The following is a 16,035-nucleotide window of genomic DNA, read 5'->3' as shown; positions in this document are numbered from 1 at the left end:
TACTACTGTATTATCTGTATTATCGGTACAACAACAGTACTGTTTTTTCATGTTTTAATTATGTGCAAGTCCTTAACAATATCATTTCGGCACTGAATTCTGTGTTTGTTTGTTTGTTTTTCTTGAACAGAATAAACAATACATTGTAATGACTATAGGCTTACCAAATAATTTCATGTGAGTCATAATTCTATTTAAGCAGGTGTTTATAGAGCTAATACCTACACTTAACAATTATGTGGGGCAGTTAAATATTAGAAAAATTATACATCTACACAATTAATCTACACCAGGCAATTCATTAGCTTCACACAGAGCAGTTAACTGAGAAATTATAAAACCCTGGCTTTAGACCAGCTTAGGATGACTATACTGTATATAGCAATTTATATGCAAGCAGTATGTCCGTGTGTGCGCGCGCAAAAATTTGTTGTGGACTGCTGGGAAAATCATACAAAATTTATTTATGATAAAATCATAAATAAAGAGAAAATCATACAAAAACGCAAACATATAGGCTCTGTTCAAAACCTACAACCTACGCTGCCAACCAAGACAGCATTGTAAGGCATCACAGGCATGCTCCAAACGCCATGGGTGTTTCAAAAACAAAATTGTGCTACTTTCTAATATACATCATTTTCAAATTCTATAGCAGCATAAAATGTATCCTTCATGAATAAGGCAAACCTAAAGTTTTCACCCAAGATTGCACACAGAGTGGAGAAAAAGTAAAGTACCCAAATATGGCATGTGTAGACAGCAGATACTGAGGGAGCTCACAAGGTTTAGGAACAGAACCACAGTTTAAGAAGGGATTAATAGTGAAGATCATTAGATACGTTTTTTAAATCTACATAAATGGTGGGTTGTGCTTGTGTAGGGTGACCGATGTTTTGAATGGTTTATGTGGAAGAGTCCAGGTCCTCACATGGCATTTGGAGGCAGTGCTGTAAGACAGATAGAAGGTGAGGGTAGGCATCTGTGAGGCTCAATTTCTTCTTGATCAGCTCAAACATCTGGCCAGCACTCTTGGTGTCCACGTGTGTCTGAACACAAAAAGTCCATTAATTTTCTCAATTGGAACACAAATAAGTCTTGTAAACAAATCTAAAAGAAAAGCATGCTGTTCTGTACATAATAAGCACTCTTTAAGGACATGATATGGCAGAAGGCTTGTGCATATAAATAACAGATCTCACAATGTCAAAGCGTTTGGCCAGTTCTGACTCATCCTCATTCCGCACCATTTCGAAGAAGTCCAGATGTCTGAAACACACACACATGACCTTTCTGTTAGCAACAATAGGCTAATGCAGTGGTGTCAAACTCAGTTTCTGGAGGGCCACAGACCTAGCCTGGCAAGCCAGACCTACATCAAGATGTTAGGTCTGGGAACTCACAATTGGCAGACCTCAATCCGAGGGGCGGGATAAACGGTTGTCTTTCAATATCCCTCGGCACGCAATAGGATAGCGCAACAACCAACCAGAGCAACGAACGGCTGTGGCTGAGTGAGTCCCATGCGTTTTCCCACCAGTGAACCAGCTAGTTAGTTTATATTAAACTTTTGCCGTATCCGGTCATCAAAACTCTGAACACATCTTCCTTTTTTAGGAATGACTTAAGTGAACGTTCTCTTAACTCCAAGTCATCCAGAGTCGCGGGCAAAGCCGATTCGAAAGACCGCTGTTCGCCAGCAGCATCTTCTTTGTTTTCAAGCAGAGGGAAATCACGCGGAACCGTCATAACTCTGCCGTCATTATGTTAAGCCCGCCCACCAACTCTAAACGATCTGATTGGCCGGACCAGTTTTTGTTTTTTCCAGCTCAAATGTCTATGGAGAGTTGCTAGACCACACTTTGCTGCAAAATCATTTTTGCTGCCGCTAGGGTGCGTCTAGATTTCTAGGCTACCACAGACCTGCAGAATTTAGCTTAATTCATCACACCTAATCCAGCTAAACAAGCCTTTCACTGGCAGTTTAGTTCGGAACGGGGCACGGTTCGCATGAAAGATCGCTAATGTGAATGCTGTCATGCAGACCCGGGTGCGCACTGGGGTACCGAACCCGAGACTACCTGGAGGAGGTGGTCTGAGTTCGGCTGCTCCTGAACCGTGCCGCGGTTCGCGTGAATGTGAAAGCAACACGGACTCGGGTGTGCACTTGTTCAGGAAGTAAAGTGACCTGCGCATGCGTTTTAGCTGATTATGATGTATTTAGTTAAATAAAACACATGTAATGGATGATAGTGTTGGTGATTTACCTTGGATACGAGCGAGAGTGAGCCAGTGTATTCACACACAGCGCGTGGAATCAGGACAACACATTTGGATATCCACTGTCTCCCGAAAAGAGTCAGTTTGCAAGCAGCAGAAGGCCACCTTATGTGACACACACAGTAAACCTGTGTTGTTCACTCAGCTGCGCATAATAGCACCGAATTAATAAAAAACACAATATTGACCCACGTTCTGTTTTCTATCATGCGCCGTGCACGTTTGCGATGACGTAATATGCACGCACACGCACCAGGGTTCGATAGAATCAAGTTGAGTGTCAAACCAGACCAACGCTGCGGGGGGGCGCCGGGAACAATCACAGGGTTGAAACTAAACTTTCCAGGATCTGAGTTTGACACTCCTGGGCTAATGCATATAATGATTATTAGATAGGAAATGAGCTCAATTTTAACTAGTGTTCTTACCTGTCAAGTGTGACATTATCATGTGTTCTCAGCTTCTCGATGACTGGCTGAATTCCTAACATCAGAAACTCATACCTCAGATGCAGGCGAAACTCTAGACTGTCCTTTGAGAGAAACGGAGGGAATAATTGTTAGTCATCGTGAAATCAAAATGAACAATTCTTATTTTTTAATGGTATATTGGGAGTATTTATTATAAAAGAGTCACCCGTGCCCTCGCTTTTTTTTGTCATTCATGTGCCCTCGTAATCTTTAATCATAATAACTTACAATCCCTCTTTCAACGACATCTACTGTTCTCTGATGATGTGCGAGGACAACCTGTCAGGGACAACCGGTCAGGCCCTGTCCCAGATGACACACTTCATGTGCAGTTGCGGTCTTGTGGACTTACAATGGCCACAAAAGTCCACAAGGCCACTACCCCAATTGTCATTTTAGGTTTCAGCCCTTTGCGGCCGACTTCTACGTGACAGTCAAACTGGCGTTATGTCAAGAAAGTGTGGACTCGGAGGAAGATTGTGAGGGCATAGGTTTCCATTTGGGACAGGGCCTTACTCACATGAGATTGCAGCAATAGCAAATGAAAACGATCCAATTAATTCCAACTGGAAAAAATCAAGTCATTGTTTTTTTGTTGTTGTTTTTTTGTTCAAGAAACCTTTGAACTGGAGATACAGGGGTTGGACAATGAAACTCAAAGTCTGGCCAATATAGTGTTGAAGGTTTCTCATCTATATATGTATGGCCTGGCGACCCATCTACACTAATTTCGACTGCAACTGTCGACTCAAAGATGAAGCTGTCTGAAAGGCATGCCCAACACACTGCAGAATTACATGCACACCTCGACTTTTCTGTTTTCACCAAAACTGTTCGTTGGAAGCTCCACAGGGTCAATATTGATGGTCGGGTTGCTATAGCCAAACCTTTGGTCACTCGTGCCAGTGCCAAATATTGGTTTTCAGCAGAAATATTGGGCTGTGGACAAAGTGAATTTGTGGAACATGTATTGTTCCACAATTTTCTTTCCCACATCCAAGAGAATTACAGTGTGTAGAAGCCCCAAGGAAGCTTACCACCTGGACTGTTGCGTGCCCAGAGTAAAGCATGGGGATCTGTGATGGTTTAGGCTGCAATATCATGGCATTCCCAAGGCCAACTACTTGTGCTAGATGTTTTGGATGAGCGAGTCAGGAAACACACATTCCCTTTTACACCTGGTGTTTTAATCCGTCACTTTTGTTCGCTTTCAACCACTTCTGTCCGGATTTCTTCAAGGGGAGGGTCTATTGGCAGGTAAGTGTATGGACTATTTCAGATCTTTCAATCTAATGGACGAAGTAAGCTCATGAAATTTACATATGAACACACTCCGGAGACAACGGAAAAACACACGGAGCAGCAGCTTTTGTTTCTGCTCTGACAGCCGCAAGACCACGCAGAACGCAATGAGTACATGTTAGAAACCAGGAATGGAGAGAGAACATTGTGCTTGGTATGTTTATCAATTTTCAAACCAAACTTGGTTCTCCAGCCGACAAATATTAACTTCCGTCTGACTAGCCTGCTTCCCATAGTGTTTTGTGCCAGTTTGAACACATTCAACCACATGAAACATGACACTATGAAAGCAATCTGGTCAAATGTATTTTCAACTACCTCTGGAAGGAGTTGAAAGTGGCCAAGCTCAAATTTTTTTAGACCCCATTTAGACCGTCATCCAGTTGTGAGCCGATCAACCTGGCCACTGTTCTGCAAGAGGAGTGGCTCAAAATCCCTCTGGCCACTGTGCAGGATATGTATCTATCCTTCCTAGGATGGCTGCAAACGGGCCCCTACACCATACTAATAAATAATTGTGGTCTAAAACCAGGTGTTTCAGTTTCATTGTCCAACCACTGTACCTCACAATGGGGAAGAAAGGAATTAATAGCCATTATGCCGGCTTTAATAGCCATACTGTCCCAATTACAAAATGAATAATATATATATATATACAGACACACGCACACACACATCTGAACACCATGCAAACTGTTCTGTTATCTGCTGACCTCTCCAACCCCAGCGTTCAGCATAGCGTTGATGAATGACATGATGGCTGTCTTCAGATTTACTTCGTCCCGGTAGCGTCCTGAGCTTCTGTCCAGCTCGTTCAAGAGAGACTGAGTAACAAATACAAAGATATCTAATTAAATACAAATTAAAATGGATTTTTTTACCATATATTTGTTTTTTTTTTGTTCTAGAATAGCATTGTTAGAGTAAACTTTACGGTGTGAATGTTAGATGCACTTCACCTTAAACGCACTCTTTGTGTGATGTGTGTGAGTGACTATGTAATGTGAAAGTTGCCTATGTAATGTGTTTTAATACAAGTCACATGAGTTTCCATGGAGTTTAGGATGCTGCTTCTGTAGACAAGCTGATGTATCATGTGAAAATGCCGACTGATGAACAATAAAGTTCTTAAATTTTGTTTTCCATCTGGGGTGTTTATGGATGGTCGATTTATGCTTTTATATTTAATGGGTAATGGCTGGTGGGAATGTTATTTCTCTGGAACGGGTTTCTAATGTCTGCTAATGGTGCTTATTGTGTCAAGTGTGTTCAGAGAGCTGTTGGGTCACTAGAAACCAGCCATGCTTAACCGGCTAATGTTTCAAACACAGACGTTTGTTTTTGCCAAGCATGTCAACTATTCTGTACATGAATAAACACACAGTAAAGACAAATCACTCTACATATGTTTAAGCTGCATTAGATAAGGCCTCCACGAGTGTGTTTTTCTTCTCTGTGGTTAAAATTACTGTGTCTCCCATGGGGTATGTTAAGAAATGCAGACAATACCCCCCCCCCAAGTATTGAAATGTTTACAAAGACTACACTAAATCCTGCCTACAATTTGACACACTCCTATTTCTAATATTTCTTATTTTTCCAATTTAACAGAGATTAAAATCCCAGAAAATGTATTAACTCTATCTCCGCCAGCGTTTTTGGAAAAAGTTGCCAGACACTGCCAGCATTTTTGATCATTTTCAAGAAAATTTCTTCCAATGGTGGGGAAAGAGTTGATAAAACAATAATCCACAAAAGAGGGGAGCATTACTGATTTTACCAGTTACTGTAAGACGCGTTGTAAGAATGTCGGAAAATATATATAATGCATGACCTTGAGTGCTCCTATAAAAAGTTGGCAACAGCAATATGATATAAAATGGTTAAATAATTTAATAATCAAACCCTTCCACACCGAAGTTAGTATAGTTCACTAGCATTACAGCAGGCTTATAGTTCTCATTTAACATGACAATCAATGATAACACTCTATGAATGACGCAACACTTGACAAATTCGACTGATGTTTGGTCACATGTGTACGCATATGAATTATTTTACATATCCAGACAGATTATAGAGCTGGAATTGCCCAAACAAGATTACAGTTGTTTTCCGTTGGAATTTCTGTTTGATTCTGTTACAAAACTCTCATTAAAGGCAACATTACCTGGAAGCGAGTCCTCTCTGCAGCATACTTCTGGTAGTGTGCCATGGCCTGTAGCACTTTCTTATGCCCGTCGGGCACCAAGCAAACAGCGCCCAGGATCTCCAACACAGCCACTTTGGTCTTGATGTTGTCCTGGCGGAGGCTCTGGGAGATGGTGTTGATGCTCATGGGGTGGGCCAGTACATGGGCTCGGCCCTGGGAGTTGTTCATCAAGGCTTTGATGCAGCCGATGATGGAGGTATGTATGCGGCTCTCTGAGGTTTCGAAGTCCATGCTCCTCAGGAAGTTCAGAAGACATGTCAAGCCATCCAACTCTATGAAGCGCGTCACAAACCTGAAGGGAGAGTCACCAAGTGTTTGTGAGGTTATTTTTTCCAGTGCCTAGAATGTTATGAAACTTAACTATCATTGCCACACTGCCCTAAAAACATTAACAACACACTGATCCAACAAAACCAACCAAAAAGTTGGTGTTTGTTGGGGCAGTGCCTTTAGAACAGGGCCAAAATCCCTTTGAGATCCCATGGTCATTGGCTTTTACCCAAGGAGTATAACATATATTGACACACATAATTATACAAATATAATTCAGTGCCATCTGGATGTAAATGATCCAAGGACATATTTGCTAAAAACCAGGAGGGACTATCTTTAATGCATCGCTTGTGAAAACATTCTGATCTGCAGAAGTCTTGGCAAAAATCCCAGATGGCTTCTGTATATACTCAGCTGCATAAATAAACAAGTCAACCATGAAAACCCTTCAGTGTGGAATGGGCATGTATCTTCACATTTATCATGTTGAGCTAAACCCAGGACTCATTAATCAGGTTGATTAAGGTCATACGCGTCACTACCCCCGCCTTAAGAGTGGCCGGTCAAGGGTTAAAAGGATAGTTCACTCAAAAATGAAAATTCTGTCATTAATTACAAACCCTCATGTTATTTCAAACCCATAAGTCATTCATTCATCTTCAGAACAAAAATGAAGATCTTTTTAATGAAATCACATCTTCAAATGGATTACTTTTCTGGCGCTTGAAAGTGGCAGTTGTGTAGCTGTCAATGGAGGGACACGAAGCTCTCAGATTTCATCAAAAAGATCTTCATTTGTGTTTGGAAGATGAACGAAAGTCTTACAGGTTTGAAACAACACGAGGGTGAGTAATTAATGGCAGAATTTTCACTTTTGGGTGAACTAGTCCTTTAACACTTACAGAGACTTTAAGTCATCACCACTATCTACTATAAACAGAGTTTCTACCAACTCAACTTAGGTGACTCACATTGCATGTTAACCAAACACTAGTGTGCAGCACGGTTGTGCCCTAATGGAAGACTATACTGACAACAGAGGGAGATGGAGGGGGGTTGAGGGGCAGCAGTGCTCCTGTAATCATAATAGATGCATTGACTTCACATAGCTTGCCAAGTTCAAGCCACAGCATGGATTTCTTAGCACCCGCTGGCAACGGAAAAACATGCATTGCCCTCCAACTGGAGTAAATCAGTCCGTTATTATCCCGTGTAGTGTGGCTCTGTATTTCCTGCAATGGTGATCAAACCTTAGCAGACGTGGCTCACCTGGCCCTGGCTCAGCGATCTTTGGGTGACCTATAATCTTGAAAATCTCCGGGAGCGATGTACACATGAGATCATAGCTGGCCCATGGTGGTTTGGCTTCTCCTCACTTCTACTGCCTGGATTAGACCCTTATCTAATTTCAACATCAAATCTATGCTAAGTGTTCATGGACCGTTTCATGGTCTTGCAGTATTTCGATAGTCCAGCTTTCTTACAGTTTATAGGAGCTTGTCATAAACATATTCACTCATATGTAAACACTTATGTAAATATTTCATTCATATGTCACCTTATTCCAGAACCAATGTACTTCTATGTTTTTTTTTGTATTCTAATACCTTGGAGTACTAAGTAAAAAGCATGGTATACAGTATGAATTCGCTATTTATTTAGTAGTACCATGGTATTATGATCTGATTCAACTACTGCACCACTGAACTGCTACTGCTTTAAGAGAGTCATTTGAAATGTACAATATGGCTCCCCACAGTCAGACGTGATGTTTGGATTTACATTAATCTGTTAATGTAATTCTGTCAGATCTCATTCAAGCACAAAAGCACGCTTTCATTATTTACGCATAATGAAAAACCTGATGATGCCATTGCCGTTTCTTTGTTCTTCCTATTCATGATTCTAGTTTTAAATTTCATATGAACTTTTATTTATATTATTCCAATGTGGAAAGTATTCTCTTCTGAACTGAAACTCATATTCAGCCAAGAAACTCACATTCCGGAACAGGTTTTGAATTATACATCCATGGTGGCAAGCAAGGCTGCTTACATAAAAAAGTTTGGGCGCTAAGTCTTAAGAAGTGTGATCTGTTCTGACGCTTTAACTTGAATATTCTGTCTCAACTTTTGTGGAACAGTATCTTTGCCTAACAAAAACCATGTTTGTTTACTAAGGTGCTGTTTTTGGATTCCTTAAAGAGATGGTTCCAGTCCCACATCTGATAATCACATTATAACCCGCTAAACAGTCTCATGACCTTGTCATCATTGGCTTTTCCTTCTGCAGTGAAGGTGCAGACGCCAGTGAAGCAGGACTTAGGTTTCAGCAACACTTGTAAGCCACAATAGATGCCATTTATAGTCTTTTAAAAAACAAACAAACATACAAACATCTTTTAGGTTGTAGAAAGGGAACAACTACACTGGGACACTAAATCAAATATGCTTCTTTATATACACACACGCCGTTTCGAAACATGGTCCAGGTGTGACACCGGAGCCTGGGACCCCTCGACTGCTGAAGGTTCAGGCACATGTGTTCTCCTTATTTTCTAAACTCTTAGAATGGAAAGATGTCACATGAAACACTGGATCTGGTTGTTTAAAAGGTTAAAGCTATTCAGGGTGATTTAACTGGTCTTAAAAAGCGATTGTAAAGACTTTAGTGATCATTTGGGAAAGTCATAACATGAGCAGTAAAATGAAGCCAGCTGAGCTTTGATAAAGAGCTGTCTGACTTGTTCACAGTCACACTCAGCCAGACTGAACGTGAACAAAATCATGCACGTGTGCAGTATTGCATATCAGTTACCGTTGACCTGGCAGGAAAGAGCAGCTGGGAGTGTGTAAATTACACTGCAAGCCGAGCATGTGGGGGGCACAGGTGGGGTAGCACATTGTCCCATTAAGCCATGGCCAACACAAGCAATGCCTGAAGTCCTGCACTTTACTCTTTTTTCCTTCAGTCACTGACGCTCACTGGATCTAGCTACTACACTTCACACAGCACGGGGAGAAAAACACAAACCCGTCCAAACGCTTAAAGCATGCGGGGTACAATTTCCATGGAGGCATTTGACAAATGTGAAAACACAGAGGTTGAGTTCAATATATTTGGACGTCATATCAGTATTTTGAAGCCTAATGGGGAGAGAAGAGATGGCTGTTATTGAGACCCTATTGACAATTCATCCTTAGAATAATAGGGCAGCTTTGTCCAAACATCAGGGAAAACATTCCTTAAACAAAAGATGGACATACTTTCCAGTGACCTAAACTGAACCGCAGCGTGTTTGTCTACTTCGAGTAAGAGTGCATCATATTTTCCACGTCGAAACAAATTGAAAGATTTTAATCATCCCCTTAAAAAGTACCTCAGTAATTCAGAAGGTCAATAAACATGTTGCCTCCATCTCTCTCACTGACTATACACAAGTGCTCTTGCCGATCTGAGCCCATCGTTGTGGTGTTGAGAGATCCGGGTTGCTTGGGAGGATGTTGCGAAACCTCTCTCGCTTCGGAGTGACATTTTGTGTGGGTTGACCAGCAGCGTGAAGACAGAGGCTGCACAGTTTATATTAAAAATACCAAATTAAGAAAGGCTTGTCATCTGCACGCCCTTCCAGAATGTGGACTAAAAAAGAGAGAGGGTGGAGCACATGAAACTTGAAGACGGTATCCAAAAAAAGGAGGACCTTCTTGCTGTGAGCTGACAGTGCTACCCACCCTAGATGAGGAAACTGTTCTAGAATCAGAAAATTAACAACCAAATTTAATATCTTAAATGCAGCTTATGCACATATATATACACTTAATGTGACTTTTTTAGGACCATTTAACCTTTTCGAATCATGTCCATGAATTTGTGTGTGTGTGTGTGTTCACATAGCAAGTGCCAAAACATTTACCAATTTTCGTCTGTTCCTCGAAGTAGTAAAGACATAAAACTCCCAAATTTAATTAATGTCCAACAAACATATATAATGCAGATAAACAAATGATAAAGGTTTGCTTGCTGCAATCCCTTTCTCCAAAAACACTTTTTGTAAACGATATGATCACAGATCATATACTAGATGTGCTGTGTTTAACAGAAATCTGTCTAAAACCAGATGATTACATTACTTTAAACGAGTCCACCCCCCAAGATTACAGTTATAAACATGAGCCTCGACTGAAAGGCATTTCTCAGGGCTCTGGTTTCAAGTATAATTCTTTTGAAGTGATTGTTCTTTATATAAGAATTTGCTTATATAGGCTTATATAGACTTTATCAAAGAATTTGCTGATTTTCTATCTGAGTTAGTACTGGCTACAGATAAAGACTTAATTGTTGGTGACGTTCTAAACTCTATTCTAGACTCATTGCCTTAATCATACTTTACAGTACTGCGCTGTCAGAAACAATGCCAAAACATCATGATGGCACATTTATTTTCCTGCTTCCAGTGTTAACAAGGGGCGGCAGATTGTTTGCACTGGATAATGAGTGGTTCTCAGTAGGCTAACCATCAAAGACAGCAAGTGTATAGAGGAACACTGCTGGATCATTAATCAATGATAAACTGAGACACGCAAAACCGGACTAGTGTAAACATGCATTAGCACAGACACTGGCATGTCTTTTTCTTCCCGGTGTTGATGTATTTCTATTGAAACAGGGTTAGAATTTTTGGTCACACTTTAGATTAGGGTCCATTTCTCACTATTACTTAACTATTATGACTTTTGCCTCAATATACTCTTAATTACTGCTTAGTAGAGGTGTAACGATACCCTCATGTCACGATGCGATACATATCACGGTACTGAACTTCGATATTTTTGCGATACTCCAAGACATATGAAAAAATGTACTGTTGATTAAAATGCTAAATTTGGTATTACATTGGGGGTGGAAATGGATAGGCTTGGACTTGGTGCTGATAACCCAATGCACAGGACAATAGTGACACCAGAATACAAATATTCATGATTCTGAAGCTGTAAATACAGAATTATTTTAGACGAATACACTCAAAAAAATGATATGTTGGCTTTACTTAACTTTTTTTTGTAAACAGGTTCCACCGGTTCCACATAACTATGTTTCGTTAAACAAACATAATATGTTCATGTAACTTCAACATCATGGAATTTGGTCATTTTAAGCGACCCAATTAAACTCTGAGCTAATGAGTTAATTAAGTGAATAATTGAGTGATTATTGAGCATTATTGAAGACACCTGATGATAACAAGCAGAATCTCTGAAGGAGAAAACCGGAATGTTTAAGTCACCATTATGGAGATAAGTGTGTGTTTTAGTTGGGCTCTTGACCATTAACTTATTAACTTTAGATTTTGTTTGGTTGCTGTACATGAGTTGTAACAGCCGGATGAACAATAAACAAAGGTCATCTGATGGTATTGGTTGTGTTTTAACATAATCATTATTTCACAATCATTTGACCTGAGTCACTGAACTTATATTAAACCGAATTTCTGAGTTAAGTTTACCTTATGGATAATAACAGCACTGTCATTGTAGAGCATACTATTTTTAGATTTTGCAATGAAATTCAAATGACCAAATCAAGAAATAAAAAAGAAACTTCCTAAAAAATATTTAGAGTAGGCACACACAGACATCAAGAATCAGCATATGAATCTCAGCAATGGTGACAAACAGATCATAAGCTTATTATTTATTCATGCAGCAATGCATGATGGGAGCCATGAATGAGTTTTGATTGGTGGCACCCAGAATGCACTACAACATGCTTTATAATTGACACCATTGGTGAGATTTACAGGCTGATTCTTGATGTCTGTGTGTGTCTACTAAAGATATTTTTTAGGAAGTTTCTTTTTTATTTATTGATTTGATCATTTGAATTTCATTGAAAAGTAAAAAAAAATAGTATGCTCTACAATGACAGTGCTGTTATTATCCATTAGGTAAAGTTAACTCAGAAATTCGGTTTAATATAAGTTCAGTGACTCAGGTCAAATGATTGTGAAATAATGATTATGTTAAAACACAACCAATACCATCAGATGACCTTTGTTTATTGTTCATCTGGCTGTTATAACTCATGTACAGCAACCAAACAAAATCTAAAGTTAATAAGTTAATGGTCAAGAGCCCAACTAAAACACACACTTATCTCCATAATGGTGACTTAAACATTCCGGTTTTCTCCTTCAGAGATTCTGCTTGTTATCATCAGGTGTCTTCAATAATGCTCAATCATCACTCAATTATTCACTTAATTATCTCATTAGCTCAGAGTTTAATTGGGTCGCTTAAAATGACCAAATTCCATAATGTTGAAGTTACATGAACATATTATGTTTGTTTAACGAAACATAGTTATGTGGAACCGGTGGAACCTGTTTACAAAAAAAAGTTAAGTAAAGCCAACATATCATTTTTTTGAGTGTATGCGTGCACTCTTTCACTGACTAGATATATTTAAAATAATGTTGGCCACTTTTTACTGGTAACATAAGACATTTGGCATTATCAGGACCCACAAATATTCCCCCATTGCATTATTATACATTATATTCAACATTATATATAGTAGTTTAATTTCATGCTGACACTAAAACTCTGAAAACTTGAATTTGTTCTCACACAGTAATTTTTATTTTGGGTGAACTATACACAATACATATTGTCACTTTCCACGATACATATTGTTGCATTTTTGTATTGCGATATATTGTTACACCCCTACTGCTCAGTAATAGTTATTACGGTAGTTGTTAAGTTTAGGTATTGGGTAGGATTAAGGGATGTATAATATGGTCATGCAGAATAAGGCTTTATAATAAACAGCCAAAATCATAGTAATATGCATGCTATAATAAGCAACTATAATAGTGAGAATTGGACCCTAAACTGAAGTGTTACCGAATTTTTTAAAATAAATTTTTATTGTTTTAAAAAAATAGCCTTTATTTTACATCACAGTTTGAGAAACACTGCAATGAAACACTCTGTACATAAAATTTTGTTCGAATTTCTCCACCAACAACTTCTATGCATGCAGACGTGCCAAAATAAGGGATTAAATAAGGGCTAAAAAAACTATTAATAATCAGAGAAGCTGACATTTTTCTACTAAGTCTTTACTTACTACAGTAGTTAAGAGCTGCTTACACATACTCGTGTTTATAATGCAAATATAACCAGAAATGTAGTCCAGAAACCAAATAATACTCAAAAGAGGCACTCATTTTGATAAGATTGAGAACATTTAATAGATATTTGAGGAGAGTGTAGTGACGTAGTACCAGGAAATTATTTGACAAAAGTAACCAGTTTTGACCACGGTAATCTTTTTCTACCTGTGACAAAGACAGCATTCAACTGTCTTTACCGTGAGTTACTGAACATCAGATTTCTGTAAAAAAATCTGTTTTTCACAAAGGCTGTAATTATTCTTCATAGAAAAGCAGTGGGCAGTGTGTGCACCGCTTTCTATAGCTATAGTTACTGTATGACTGCTGTGGAAGTTACATCATCTAATTGTGGCACTGGTTGGATTTTTTAATAGTCTAAAATGACTCTTAAAGCAATAACTGATTATTATAAACCTGCAACTGCAAAAATAGCATCACACAGAACGTATGAAAGGAAGTTATGCTCGTTTTTAAAAAGCACTCAGGCTGGCTTGTAAACCCTTTTCTGGTCCGTCAGAACACCACACACAGCCAATTGTTTGCAAGAATGTGCTGAGTTGGAAGTTTTGTGAATTTACTTTTTCTTTAAAGAACTGTAGGTATTCGACATATTTTACTACACTAAATTGGATAGTCAATATTTGAATTTCCTTCTGCTCATTTAAAGTAATCCCTGCACTGGCATTAAGGAGGTAAAAAAAAGACCTTAAAACCTCAAAGCAACCATTAGCGGATTACATCCAAGGCACGGCTCACTGCTCTCAAAGAACTCGTCATAAATTCATGAATTACAACTATTTATAGACCAAAAAAAAAATCACTTTTTTAACCAAGACCAAAAAATAAACCATTTAACAAAACTGATTAAACTGACCACAAAATATAGACATAGCCCAGACGGTCCCTCGTATATGGTAATGTGAGAGCGGTGACTCTTGAGAGAACTCAACAGTTCGTCCCTGTGGTGTGAAGCAGAGCGGGACCGAGAGCGTGGAGCGAATGCTAATGAGAGACACCTGTGTGACACACCGGCCTCAAGTCAGGGATATAAGGAGGAGTGGTGACTGTGAGGGGTAAGAGAGGACCAGGCCTGGGACATTATTGGTTTATTATGTTATAGGCGGCAGTCGGCAGAAAGGCAACTGTTTCGCTTTGTTGTTTATGCTTTATTTTACTGCTTCCTTCTTCCCTGAAATGTAACAGTCCCATTAAAGGGATACTTCACCTCTGGAAAGATGAATGTGTATTTGAAATGGGTCATTTATGTAGAAGAAATGTGAAATTATTTTTGAATTTGGAGCTTTCTAGACTGAGAAAAGCCAGAAAATGTATTTTTGGCTTATGTGGATGAAAGACAACAACTCCCAGAATGCACTTGCTTCGCTGCCCTAGGAGGCCACGCCTACCGGTAACAGAGCGCAGTAGTTAAAGGTGACCTATAATTCAAAATTGAATTTACCTTGGTATAGTCAAATAACAAGAGTTCAGTGCATGGACATGACATAGAGTGAATCTCAAACTGGACTGTTTTCGCGTTCTCATTTAATTCACGTTTATGAAAAACACCCCTGAAAAACGGTCGGTTCTCCACACAATACCGACTGTGACGCAATAGTCGGGATCATTAATATGTACGCCTCCAAATATTTGCATAATGCCAGCCCTCGATGCCAGGCGGAACTGCGCAGCCGAAGCATGGCAGTTGCTCAGTGTGGATGTACACATGAACACAAAAGTATTTTTTAGTTCCTTCATCTGAGCCTCTGAAGAAACAATGGGTTAATTTTATTTTCTCTGGAAATTTCCAAACATTTCACCGACGACTGTTTCCTCAACTTGGGCCAATACAGAGCTGGCCTCGGATCGAGCTACCAAGCAACACTTTCTGATGTGTAATTGTTCAAGTTCAGACAGGTAATCTTTCTCTCAAAATCGTTCAATACTGTTTATGCATCAGTAAGTCAAGCCAGTGACTAAAATATCAGCTTCACATCGTTTCTTTTAGTAGGATGAAAATAATCGTATTTAAATTGTGAACAAATTATATACAGAAAGCGATCAAAGAACAATCTTTCCACACAGCGAGAGTTTATCTGGACACTTGCCAAACTCGTTATGAAATCAATGACGCACGTTACTGCACAACGAAGCTCTTACTGTATTTACATCATCGTGTTTGCATTGGTGAAAGCCTTAGAGAGAGTGCAGAAACTGCTTTGCAATGATAAGATCTTCATTCTCGCGATCAACACACTGTCATCTGCTCAATGCTCATCACGGCAACATTTTATGTGATGGGAATAGATCTAAATACTTTAAAA

General features: G+C 39.3%; 1 protein-coding gene across 5 annotated transcripts in view; it reads right to left on the bottom strand.

Annotated features, from left to right (window-relative positions):
* daam2 (dishevelled associated activator of morphogenesis 2) overlaps positions 1 to 16,035 on the bottom strand; it is a 97,896-nt gene that overhangs the window by 23,681 nt on the left and 58,180 nt on the right. For all 5 annotated transcript variants that reach the window (XM_056250739.1, XM_056250737.1, XM_056250741.1 and 2 more), the window contains exons 6-10: positions 6,223 to 6,556; positions 4,766 to 4,876; positions 2,709 to 2,812; positions 1,203 to 1,269; positions 932 to 1,049 (exon numbers count right to left, since the gene is read on the bottom strand). In XM_056250739.1, coding sequence (XP_056106714.1) covers positions 932 to 1,049; positions 1,203 to 1,269; positions 2,709 to 2,812; positions 4,766 to 4,876; positions 6,223 to 6,556 — 734 coding nt within the window. The remainder of the gene's footprint in view (positions 1 to 931; positions 1,050 to 1,202; positions 1,270 to 2,708; positions 2,813 to 4,765; positions 4,877 to 6,222; positions 6,557 to 16,035) is intronic.

This window comes from Rhinichthys klamathensis, unplaced genomic scaffold (assembly GCF_029890125.1).
Source record: "Rhinichthys klamathensis goyatoka isolate OS25496 unplaced genomic scaffold, OSU_Roscu_1.1 h1tg000074l_1, whole genome shotgun sequence".
Taxonomy (NCBI): Eukaryota; Metazoa; Chordata; class Actinopteri; order Cypriniformes; family Leuciscidae; genus Rhinichthys; species Rhinichthys klamathensis.
Note: the sequence above shows the minus strand (reverse complement) of the source record. Positions and strands in the feature narration are given on the sequence as shown.